This window comes from Chiloscyllium plagiosum, unplaced genomic scaffold, assembly GCF_037043375.1.
Source record: "Chiloscyllium plagiosum isolate Xiang-an unplaced genomic scaffold, Cpla_swu_hap1 HiC_scaffold_2, whole genome shotgun sequence".
Classification (NCBI taxonomy): Eukaryota; Metazoa; Chordata; class Chondrichthyes; order Orectolobiformes; family Hemiscylliidae; genus Chiloscyllium; species Chiloscyllium plagiosum.
In genome coordinates, this window is record NW_028270140.1 from 100270178 (window position 1) to 100283563 (window position 13386).

At 40.4% G+C, this 13386-nt stretch overlaps 1 protein-coding gene across 2 annotated transcripts in view; it reads right to left on the reverse strand.

The window, feature by feature from the left end:
• The window catches only part of LOC122559783 (leucyl-cystinyl aminopeptidase-like), a 119927-nt gene that overhangs the window by 27848 nt on the left and 78693 nt on the right, over positions 1 to 13386 (reverse strand). For both annotated transcript variants that reach the window (XM_087998988.1, XM_043709814.2), the window contains exons 9-10: positions 8700 to 8831; positions 4512 to 4684 (exon numbers count right to left, since the gene is read on the reverse strand). In XM_087998988.1, the coding sequence (XP_087855114.1) occupies positions 4512 to 4684; positions 8700 to 8831 (305 nt within the window). The remainder of the gene's footprint in view (positions 1 to 4511; positions 4685 to 8699; positions 8832 to 13386) is intronic.

Consider the following 13386-nt stretch of genomic DNA (forward strand, 5'->3'; position numbering starts at 1 on the left):
GTGGGATTACTGAAGTAGTTCAGTCTCTGGAATTTGTTTAATTGAAGATTGGGTATTCATTTCATCAATCTGCCAAGGATTTTATTAGTGTGGGGTGAGAAAGAAGAGGTCAGAACTGTAAATGGCTGCATTGTGAGACACAGTAAACCAGTGAGTCATTATTCCTATGTTTACATGAAACACAATTTATTCTGTAAAATATAGCATGTCAAGATCACTTAAATGTGTCAACTGGAGTTATAGCCATCTTAATCATATTATAGGTCATCCACAAAGTAGTGGTGGCTAAAATTCCCAAAATTGGTAGCATTTTGACATTTTTGAAAGAATTATGCCACAAGATTTACTGTTTTACACAAAAGGTTTTACTTTGCACAAGTTAAACAATTCAAGAACTACTGACTAAGACTAGATTTTGTAAACACTTATACTTTCAAGTTGAAAATCTCAGCAGAGCCCTTTGTTCGACTTGTAATTCCACTCAACAATTACTCAGTGATTCCTTCATGTTGACTGGTTCAAAACCATGGTGTACCACAACTCTCAGGAATTCACTTTGATTCCCCTCAATGTTCTTGTAGACATTTTTAAAAAATTATTGCGCTCCTTCCACTTACATCCAGCCTGTGACAGTCAACTCTTCTTAAATAACTCATCATTGTGGATGCTGCAGCTTAGCATCCGTCTCGCCACTTAGTGATTCCAAATCAGAAAGCACACTTGGTGCTCACACGAGAAGGTTGAACAGTTCATCACCTTCACTAACACCTTTCACCCTGACCTCAAGTTCACCTGGAACATCTCGGACACCTCCTTCCCCTTCCTAGACCTCTCCATCTCCTATCTTCGGTGATCAACTAACCACAGACATCTACTACAAGCTCACCGACTCCCACAGCTATCTAGACGACACCTCCTCCCACCCTACCTCCTGTAAAAACATTATCCCTTATTCCCAGCTCCTCCACCTCTGCCGCATCTGTTCCCAGGATGAACAATTCCACCTTAGGAAATCCCAGATGGCCTCCTTCTTCCAAGATCACAATTTCCTTTCCCATGTGATCGACGATGACCTCCAGCGCATCTCCTCCACTTCCTGCACCTCCTCCCTTGAACCCCACCCCTCTTAACGCAACAAGGACAGAACCCTTCTGGTCCTCACCTTCCACCCCACCAACCTCCATATACATCGTAACATCCTCTGCCACTTCCACCACCTACAAACGGACCCCACCTCCACAGATATATTTCCCTCGCCACCCCTACCAGCATTCTGGAGAGACCATTCCCTTCCCAACTCCCTCATCAGATCCATGCCCTCCACCAACCCACACCCCACTCCCGGCACCTTCCCCTGCCACCACAGGAAATGCAAAAGCTGCACCCACACCTCCCCCCTCACCTCCGTGCAACGCCTCAAAGGATCCTTCCACATCTGACAGAAATTTACCTGTACCTCCACCAATGTCATCTACTATATCTGTTGCACCCGATGTGATCTCTTCTACGTCTGGGAGACAGGATAGCAACTTGTGGATCATTTCAGAGAATATCTCTGGGGACACCCACACCAATCAACCCCACCTCCCCATGGCTGAACACTTCAACTGTCCTTCTCACTCTGCCAAGGATATGGAGGTCCTGGGCATCTGCCATCGCCAAACCCTTACCACCTGATGCCTGGAGGAAGAATGCCTCATCTTCCGCCTTGGGACCTTGCAACCATACGGGATCAATGTAGATTTCATCAGTTTCCTCAGTTCCCTTCCCCCCACATTATCTCAGTCCCAAACCTCCAACCCAGCACTCCTGACCTGTCCATCACCTTTCCCACCTATCCGCTCCACCCTCCGCATCGACCTATCACCTTCTCCTTCACCTTCATCCACCTATCGCATTCTCAGCAACCTTCCTCCCAACCCCAGCCCCCCTCCCATTTATCTCTCAGCCCCGCCCACCCACAAGCCTCATTCCTGATGAAGGGCTTATGCCCAAAATGCCAATTCTCCTGCTCCTCAGATGCTGTCTGACCTGCTGTGCTTTTCCAGCACTACACTCTCGACCTCCACTTTCTCCTAGGTTTCTGAATGCCCTGCATTATTAGTCTGCAGCTCCTGGTAGCTTTTCTCTTTGTGCTCATGTTAAACTGTGTATATCAGTTTAATGGCAGGAGACAGGATGGTGGTGGAGGGTTTTGCGCGTGTGTGTTTCTGTGTATATCTGTTTAATGGCAGGAGACAAGGTGGTGATGGTCTGGTTACTGGTGGTGTGGCACAAGGATCTGTTTCGGGACCACAGCTGTTTGTCATTTTTATAAATGACTTAGACGCACGCATAGATGGATGGGTTAGTAAATTTGCAGATGACACTAAAGTCGGTGGAGTAGTGGACAGTTTAGAAGAATGTTACAGATTGTAGGGGGACTTAGTTCTTTGAAGAGGTGACAAGTAGGTTAGACCAGGGAAACCCAGTGGATGTGGTCTATCTAGACTTCCAAAAGGCCTTTGATAAGGTGCCACACGGGAGGGTGCTGAGCAAGGTGAGGGCCCATGGTGTTCGAGGTGAGCTACTGGTATGGATTGAGGATTGGCTGTCTGACAGAAGGCAGAGAGTTGGGATAAAAGGTTGTTTTTCGGAATGGCAGCCGGTGACAAGCGGTGTCCCGCAGGGTTCAGTGTTGGGGCTGCAGCTATTCACGTTATATATTAATGATCTGGATGAAGGGACTGGGGGCATTCTAGTGAAGTTTGCCGATGATACGAAGTTAGGTGGACAGGCAGGTAGCACTGAGGAAGTGGGGAGGCTGCAGAAGGATCTAGACAGTTTGGAGGAGAGGTCCAGGAAATGGCTGATGGAATTCAATGTGAGCAAATGCGAGGTCTTGCACTTTGGAAAAAAGAATAGAAGCATGGATTACTTTCTAAACGGTGAGAAAATTCGTAAAGCCAAAGTACAGAGAGATCTGGGAGTGCTAGTTGAGGATTCTCTAAAGGTAAACATGCAGGTTGAGTCCGTGATTAAGAAAGCGAATGCAATGTTGTCAATTATCTCAAGAGGTTTGGAATATAAAAGCACTGTTGTGCTACTGAGACTTTATAAAGCTCTGGTTAGACCCCATTTGGAGTACTGTGTCCAGTTTTGGTCCCCACACCTCAGAAAGGACATACTGGCACTGGAGCGTGTCCAGCGGAGATTCACACGGATGATCCCTGGGATGGTAGGTCTAACATATGAGGAACGGCTGAGGTTCCTGGGATTGTACTCATTGGAGTTTAGAAGATTAAGGGGAGATCTAATAGAAACTTACAAGATAATACATGGCTTGGAGAGGGTGAACACTAGGAAATTGTTTCGTTAGGCAAGGAGACTTGGACCCGTGGACACAGCCTTAGAATTAGAGGGGTAAATTCAGAACAGAAATGCGGAGATATTTCTTCAGCCAGAGAGTGGTGGGCCTGTGGAATTCATTGCCACAGAGTGCAGTGGAGGCTGGGACGCTAAATGTCTTCAAGACAGAAATTGATAAATTCTTGATGTCACAAGGAATTAAGGGCTACGGAGAGAATGTGGGTAAGTGCAGTTGAAATGCCCATCAGCCATGATTGAATGGCGGAGTGGACTCGATGGGCCGAATGGCCTTACTTCCGCTCCTATGTCTTATGGTCTTATAGATAAACTGCAGGATTGGGCTGAGAGGTGGCAAATGCAGCTAAATATCAGGTGATACACTTTGGGAAGAATAACAGGAAGGGTCAATGGAAAGATTCTTGGTAGTGTGGATGTGCAGAGGGACCTTGGAGTCCATGTACATAGATCCTTGAAACTTTCCACCCAGGTTGATAGTGCTTTTAAGAAGACATACAGTATGTTAGGTTTCATTAGTACAGGGATTGAGTTCAGGAGCCGCAATATTATGCTGCAACTATACAAAATGTTAGTGTGGCCACACTTGAAATATTGTGTACAGTTCTGGTCGCCATATTTTGGGAAGGATGTAGAAGCATTGGAAAAGGTGCAGAGGAGATTTACAAGGATGTTGCCTGGTCTGGAGGGAAGGTCTTTTTGCATAGCTCATCAATGATCAATTTTACTTAGTTAATCTACAACCAACTAAGCGCCATTGATTTGGTTAATCTGATCACATTCAAACCCAAGAGCAGGAGTTTCACAGAATGGTTGCAGTGCATTATTCATTCTGCTGCCAACCTTCCTTTTCTAACCTTCCAGATTGACAGTCATGAGGAAGAGGAGTAAGCACATCAATCTGTCTTTGCAGACGTGATTTACTTTGTTGTGTTAATGATATTGAGAGTGGAGAGATCCTTTTTACAAAACACTGACAAAGAAAACACTCTGTTGAGTGGTCTGTTCGGTCAATTTAGACCAACAATGGAATTAGAATCATGCTGAATAAAATTTCTTACACAAACTAATGAGGATCTCATGGGCAGGAGACTTTGAATGTTCGGTTATCACGATAAAATTATTTTTAGGAATTACGCCAGCTGTACCTGGAATTGGGTGAGGATGATGGATCCTGTGAAATGGAGATCCTGAGAAAATGTTCTTGACTGAGGTGGATTTTATTAGCAGTTGTGTCTAATTTAACAGTGACCACAGGGAACCCTGTCTGGAGCGTCCAAGTTTTCATCATTTCTTTCACATTGAAATCTACATTTTTTACCTGTGGAATAAATAAATACAATGTACTGAGAGATGAGACTACGGCACAATGAGATCACTTGGTGAAAGATTAGTTATTTAGAGGCAGAATACAGTATCAATACTGAGAGAGACGCCTTTACTAATTTAACTTATTACTTGCACTAATCTCAGTTACAGGTGAAATAGCTGTAATTTGAGAAACATATATAAAAAGCACTAACTAACTTGACAAGTTAAATGAACAAAATTGGAGCCCTCAATTTCTATATTTTGGATATCTTGAAAACAGTACCGTTTGGATAATGTTAATTTAACAAGAGTTTTACTGTTGAGAATGTACAATAATGCTAAATAAATCTTAATTTAGTAACATCATGGCATCACAGTGCATTCTCACTGATGTGCTCACTACTTTTGTGAATGAATTATAAATTAAAAAGGCCTCTGTTCAAACTGTTTTACAAGTATTTAAGAGTAACAGCATTTGTGTGGTATCCACTTCCATTCATTAGCTTCTGTACAGACCATAACTAATTCACAAAAGCTCCTTATATGGTTTGCACTGATCATCCTAGCCCTATGGACCCCAATGAGCAAGGCAAACTGGGAGGCAAGACCCATGTTCATTTGGACTCTATTTTCTCCATTTTTGTCCCTTATCAGTCACCTGCTACAAGACATTGACTATATTGATGGACCCACCAGTGCATTCAAACTACCAGTCATTATGAGGGTCAACAGTCAACATCAGCAGACTATTTCCCTCAGATGGAAGTCTCAATACTTTTGTTATGTGACAGAAACCCAAATGCATTTCCAGCAGGATTTGTTGAAGAGTGCTAGGGAGTGGCAGGGTAACCAGGCAAATCCATTATCCAAGGAGTACTGAGCAATTGTAATTTTTTTTCTGTCACTGCAGTGGTGGCTAGTTTAATTAAATATACAAGCAAATTGGAATGCAGGAAATTCTATTGTTTTCATTTGCAATTTTTCCATTGATTTTATATTAAAGGGGGTGTCACATGGTGTAAAGCAGAAAGACATTGAGGGGAGAAATGCACTTTAAACTCAAACAATTTATCTGGATCTGCTGAGCTGGTTAACAGTTGAACTTTTATTAGACAACCGTCTTAAGGCAGTCTTATACTCTTCAATATTCAATTAATGTTAAATATAAATAGAATGCATGAACCACAAGGCATTTATGCAAGACAGATGACAAAACATAACACTCCTCCAATTCTCTTACAAATGATTGGTACAGTGTTTATTTTCTGAAGTACTAAATGTGGGTGAAATTAGAATATTCAAGAACAGAACAATTCTCAGGCACCCTACAAAAGCCTTGGACTGAATTCATAGTTTTGATTGGATAGATTGTCAAAAATAGATGGGTGTCATACCCTCTCACTCTAAGAGTCATATGAACATTTGAACTTAAAGCAGGCGTAGGCCATTTGGCCCCTTTACCTTGCTTTGCCATTCAATAAGAGAAAAGCTGATCTGGAGTTGGCCTCAAATCCACTTTCTGCCTGTCCCGGTATCCCACTGCACCCCTTCTTAATCAAGAATCATGCAAGTTATTGGTACGTTAATCTAGTACCACATTTTTGTGCACTGGACAGAGAGGTTGATCTGTTTGTCATCTGTCAGGTGAGACACTAAAGAGAGATTCTGTCTGTCCATGAAGATTCAAATACGCCATCCAAGGTGTAGCAAAGAAGATATCCTTCACGCCCTAAGTGCCATTGAATCCTCTATTATCAGCAAATTGGTTTGTGTGGCCTTATATTGGTAGCTACACTGGTGGCCACTCTAACAATCAGCAACTGCAAAATATTATCACTTTTACATGAAAACTTTTGACATGGCCGAAGCTTGTAAGGGACCATATAAATGTAATTAATTCACACCACTGTTGAGAAAGTACTGGAATATTTGATGCTGTAAATTAGATTAATTATTATACCCTACTTATCTTCTCATCATCACCAACCATTAGAGACAGTTTTTAATTCTGTTTACAACTTTATAACCTCCGAGGTTAAAAAAATCCTTCTACTTTACCAAACTCTGCAGCAAGCACCATGAGCAGTCATATGCAGACATGGTTTAATTCCAAGCTACAATCATTTAGATTAAACACTGGCCCAGTATTTACTGAATCAGGGCATCTTAAGGTGTGTTTCAACAATAAGACTTTCTCTCCCCACCCAAAGATTTTATTCCTGTAATTTGTACAATACAAAATGATAATGGGGGATCTGGAACCTTCAAGACCAGCAACATTTATTCTTAATTAAGAAGATTCATGGTTTTAGAAATAAAGAACAGGAAGGTAAATTAAAGAGGATGAATATGTCAAATCAAATATACAAAGAAAAAGAAAGAAATACCGTATTAAGAAAGTGAGAAGGATTAGATATAAGACAAAATCCTTTTCTACATTACTTTTAACATTTTGGAAATATCTAATAAGTTACATTTATTTGTTAATATTGTTAAACCACCCATGTCATCTCATAACTAATATCAAATATTTCACAACATCAGGTGATAGTCCAACAGGTTTATTTGAAAGCACTAGTGTTTCCAAATAAACTTTGATTAGATTACTTACAGTGTGGAAACAGGCCCTTCAGCCCAACAAGTCCACACCGACCCTCCGAAGAGCAACCCATCCAGACCCATTCCCCTACATTTACCCCTTCATCTAACACTACGGGCAATTTAGCATGGCCAATTCACCTGACCTGCACATCTTTGGACTGTGGGAGGAAACCGGAGCACCCGGAGGAAACCCACGCAGACACGGGGAGAATGTGCAAACTCCACACAGTCAGTTGCCTGAGGCGGGAATTGAACCCGGGTCTCTGGCGCTATGAGGCAGCAGTGCTAACCACCGTGCCACCCATTGCCACTGTGCCGCCCATAAACTTGTTGGACTATCACTTGATGTTGTGTGATTTTTAACTTTGTCTACTCCAGTCCATCACTAGCACCTCCAAGCCATCAAATATTTCAAAAGAGTTATTAAAACAGACAGTCCAAAACTCAGTCGAAGAGATAAGATTCAAGGACCATCTTAAAAAGGAAGGAGTAGATAGATTTCCAACGTGTAGGAAGAGAATTCTGGACCTTCAGGCCTACAGTGCTGAAGGCACACCAGCAAGCCATTGTACAAGGGAACGATAGAGCAGTAGAAACAGGAAATCCATAAGAAACCTGGACTAGAGGAGGCACAAAATGGGTTTGCAGGGATGTGGGAGGTAATATAGATGGGGAGGTAGTGCTATTGAGAATTTTAAAATAAAGGCATTAATAGACCAGGAGGCAGTGTAGGTCAGGAAGCAAAGTGGGGATGGGTGAATGGTACTTAGGAAACCGGATGAAATGTTTTAGATGAGCTCAAATTCATATGGGCTAGAAGCTGGGGAACCAGCCTGAAAAAACTAAATGAAAAGATAACTAAGGCATAGATAAAGACTCCAGTGGAAGATAAGCCAACAGCATACCAATTAGGGGTAGTTTTGGAGATGGAAGTAGACATTCTTAGTGATGGAACAGAAATTCCATCAGAAAAATGATCAAATATTTATCATCAACAATTTACCAGGAGTGAGACTCCATATTTTACATTATTTCTTTTTCTGGGCCATACAGTGTGATTAGTATGGTATAAATACACATTTCATTAAAACATACTTAAGGTGTTATGAGACAAAACTAACGTTTGGCAGTGAGTTTATGAAGCAATTCCATAAAACTCATTAAGGACATTAAGGCAGCCTAACATTTTAGCGAGGGTAACATCAGCAGCATCAATTGTCTATATTTGTAAATTAATTGATTTGTAATTTATTAATATCCCCTACAAGCTGTAAAATTTAAAACATGGGGAGGATCCCTGAATTCACCACTACTTTGGGAGCAAATTCTGGGCTATTCTCTCATGTGAATATCTACTATTGTATCTAAGAAGATCAAAATAATGATTCTATATTTACAATAAGTATTAACATGATGCTACATACTTTTGCAATACTGTTCCACAAGTCTTCATTTTTTGTATTCCGATACTTATGTTCATTTAAGTATCTCTTAATTCCTTGCTGGAAAACTGTTTCACTAAGAAAGTCCTTCAACATCAAAAGAATGGAAGCCCCCTAAAGGAGAAGAGAGAAGATTGTTAATTTCAGAAGTCGTTTTTGAAATGCAAATTGTTTTTAGTCTGTATTATTTGGATTTTTTTAGGTAATCACCATTTCCTCCTGCTCTGAATGTACAAATATTTTCAATTATAGAGGCCTTGAGGACATATATGTTTCTGCTCCTCTAAAAAATGATGTCACAATTGACAGCAAGAAAAGAAAATAATAAAATCATTCCTGAAATTGAGTTGTAGAGTTAAGGGCCACTTTCTTACGCAATGCAAATCAGCCAGCCACAGTTTTAGATCCTTCTCTACGTAAGGACAGTCATCAATTGCATTAACCCAGATCTCAGAGTGAATGGCAAAGTAGAAACACAGATTCATGACAGTTGCCCAAAACTACAGTCTTACCTTTTTCCTAGCCTGCAGCAGGAACTTGCTCATCCAACTGCAGACTGGATGTATCAGTCAGTTAAGTTGGGAGGCCAAGCTGTTAAGCAAAATCCCAATGACGTCATGTACTTTTTGACTTCACAAGTTGAAGACACGTCCCTTGAGGTTTGCCTTCACCTTAATTAAATGTTTCCAATTGTTTTAAATATGTTCTTATTGAAGCTTTAATTCTATCCCACCCACACTCATCATACCCTCTCGTTCTACTCCAACACCAACAAAGACATTTGGGTCAATAGCTGATGGAACACAACTGCTGGAATGGACCTTAACTTCACAAATAAGTTCAGAAACAGAAGCACATCCCCTCCCCAAAAAAGAAAACCCTTACGACATTAGAGCACAACATTAGCCTTCCATTAGAAGGATAAGTAGATATAAGTAGATATAAACAGGGTGTTGTATTATGGTGCATATTCCAGACTATGCAGCCTGCAGCTTTAAGACAGCAACATGACATCACAAAATGTGACATTCTGGTATAAAAGTTACCTATTTTGCCTTCTCTTTGTTTGTAGTCTGCATTATTTATATTTTTTAGATAATCACCATTCTCTCCTGAGCTGAATGTATGAATATTTTCAATTATATGGGTCTGCTCTTCTAAAAGTCCCACTCTCTTTATAATATACAGTGTCTTCAGTCCATCAACTTTTTATATGTAATGTACAGTAACAGCAGTCAATGAAAATATACAGGGCAAAAGCGAGGACTGCAGATGCTGGAGATTAGCGTCAAGAATGTGGTGCTGAAAAGCACAGCAGGTCAGACAGCTTCCGAGGAGCTGGAGAATTGACGTTTCTGGCAAAAGCCCCACTCCTGATGAAGGGCTTGTGCCCAAAATGTTGACTCTCCTGCTCCTCAGATGCTGCCTGACCTGCTGTGTTTTTCAGCACCACACTCTCGACGCAAATGAAAATAGACAGACATATGCAGGAAGCAATTACAAAGGCAAATGGTATATTAGTTTTCATTGCAAAATAATTTGAGTTCAGAAATAGGGATGTCTTACTGAGGTTATACAGGGTCTTGTTCAGACTACATCTGGAATACTGTGTGCAGTTCTGGTCTCCCTACCTAAGAAACAATATACTTACCAGACAAGGAGTGCAGAAAAGATTTACTATGCTGATACCAGAAATGACAGGATTGTCATATTGGGAGAGATTATTGAAAACAAGCCTAGACGAATCAAAGTTTAGAAGAATGAGAGGAGATCTGATTGCAACATAAAATTCTATCAGGGCTAGACAGAAAGAAACAGGGAAGAGGCTTTTCCTGACTGGGAACCTTGAACCAGGAGACAGAGTGTCAGGATTCAGGGTAAACCATTTAGGAGTGAGATGAAGAAATATTTCTTCACTCAAAAGTTGGTCAGACTGTAGAATTCTCTATGAGGAGGCTGTGGTGGCCGAGTCATTGAATGGTTTAAGAAGGAAATCTTTAAATGTATAGATGATAAAGGCAACAAGTGGTATTGACAGAAAGCAGTGTGTACCATCTGCAAGATACACCGCAGGAACTCACTACAATTCATTCAACAGCACCTTCCAAACCTATGACCATGACCATCTAGAACAGCAAGAGCAATGGATACATGGGAACATCACTACCTGTAAGTTCCCCTCTGAACCATTCACCATCTTGACTTGGAATTATGTTGTTGTTCCTTCACTGATATTGAGTAAAATTCCTGGCACTCTCTCCCTGGCAGCACTATGGGGACACCTACACTATAGAGCGATGTGGGAGCTTACAACCAACTTGTGTAGGACAATTAGGGCAGGTAATGAATGCTGGTCCAACTAGTGATGCTCACAATTCTTGAAAGAATAAAAAAGACTCCTTCTAATCTATTTGATAATGCTTTTAAATTGGTGCCTTAAAAATGTTGTTCAACTAACCAGTGAAAACAATTATTAATTTCTTCTTAAATTTAAATGATTAAATAATTATTTCATTTTCTCATTCTAACTTTCATATGAATTACTTAATACTCGCTGTTCTCCACTCTATTTTTATCACAAAATCACAAATGTGGTGATATCACAAAATTGAAATATTGTTTCCCTCAATTTCCAAATCACTTATGTACATAATAAATAAGGAATGTAGACTCTTGTTAACCACCACAGTTGCCATTCTTGATAAGTTGGTGCAGTGCTGTAACTTGTTTTCTGTCCTCGAAACATTTTCATATCCATGTGGTACAATTCTTGTCAATATTCTGCGCCATTATCGTTACCAAATATAATTAAATACATCTTGAAATGCATGTAAGTCACACCCACCGTAGTTCCTTAGTCATCTCACCTTACAATGAAGATTACAGAACTCAAAAAAATTGCCATCGCTCTACAGAACGATAGGACTGCCCTCTCGTTAAAGTGGTGATGGTTCAACATGACGGTCTATACAACTCAGGTGAAAGGAGAGACCTTCATGGTAACTTCAGCCAGTGCAGGAACTGAACCGAAGCTGTTGGTATCACTCTGCATTAAGAGCCAGCTATCCAGCCAACTGAGCTAACCAACAGAGGGAATGAATTCCTAGCTGGATTATAATTTCTGAGTTTATTCTGGCCTCCTTTTATGGACCGGGACAGTCACATTTATCTTCTGCAGTCATTTCACACATTTTGTTCTTTGCACATATGAATGAAAGCTACGGTAAAGGCATTTGCTATTTCTTTAACTTACTTCTGTATTTTCAAATGTACAGAGTCAGATCTCACTGCAGCACTTCCCAAAGTGGAGGTCAGGACGCCAATGTGGTCATGAGTTGAAATTTTAGGGTCACAAGTTTCAAGATAGCAATTGTGAACCCTCCTCTCTCTATTCTCACTGGTTCTCTCCACCTCACCCCATTGCCTGAGGAGTCATGGCCATTTTCAAATCTCAAAATGGATTTAGTTGGAAAGTATTGACTTCGTAGTCATTAGTAGTTGTCATTAGCTTAAATGTCCTCTTTAGCATAACTAATGCAGGGCTTTACAAGACCTTGCTTGTGTTTTTAAAATTATTCCTTTAAAAGATGGTTACTAGGGATACTGGTCCAACAATAAAAGTCTACCTGAAGACAGGCCCACATGATCTAAAAGGTTAATGCTTCTATCCTCAAGAAAATGCAACACCAAGTGAGAGATTTTACATCTTAACATAGAAAAAGGGGCAGCTGCATTGTAGTGAGAGAGAGAGAGAGATGCAGAGTAAGAAAGAGAAAATAAGAGAGAGATACTCAAACAAAGGAATTGCTACTTGTTGAGAGATAGCAGCTCTTATTGCAAAGAACAGGATTAACTTTTATTGGGCTAATGTCTATGCAGAATGCTGGGAAAAGCAAATTTTGTTTTGACAGTAAAGGAACAGATGGATACTTCTGAATATTTCTGGAATATGGCTAAGCCATTGTGGGTCTTGCTAGTGAAGTTAATTCTGGAATGTTCTGATGATATTTGAAAGACTCTTGATTTGGCCCAGTATATCAGGGAGAAGTGAACCTTCTGCAAAGTTACCATTTAGTCATGGATTTCTAAAGCATAGAAAAAATTGGGGACTTAATCTTATATTGCTACACAAATGCAGAAATGTGGCATAAAGTAAAAAGCTTCTTAAAGCATGTTTCAGTTGCATTGGATTTTAGTTTGCTAGCTACAATAAAATATGAAATCTTGTCCTGCAATTTGTCCATTCACCAACTGGAAAATTAATCTGTTTTCAGCGAGTTATTCATCTTCATGATCACTGTAACATTGGACAGAAGTCACACTCCACAAACTCGAGTACAGAATCTAGCCTAGCACTTTGATGCATTATCAGAAAATGAGACATTTAACAGAGGCTCCGTCTGCCTTCATATCATGCACTGGATGAGAAATGCTAAAATTACAAGAGGGAGGGACTATGCAGACATAGTTAGATTTGCTGTATTTTCATACGCTGCTGTAAAAGTACAATTTGTATGTTAAAAATACCCAACTAATATATTGTTGGTGAAGAAATTGCTAAATAGCATTTCCATGAGCTGTAGGAATAAAGTCAGAGTTGCTCAGAATTAATTGCAACTACTTTATACATTTATGGGAGAAATACGCAACAAAAGGGTATTATTGTCCA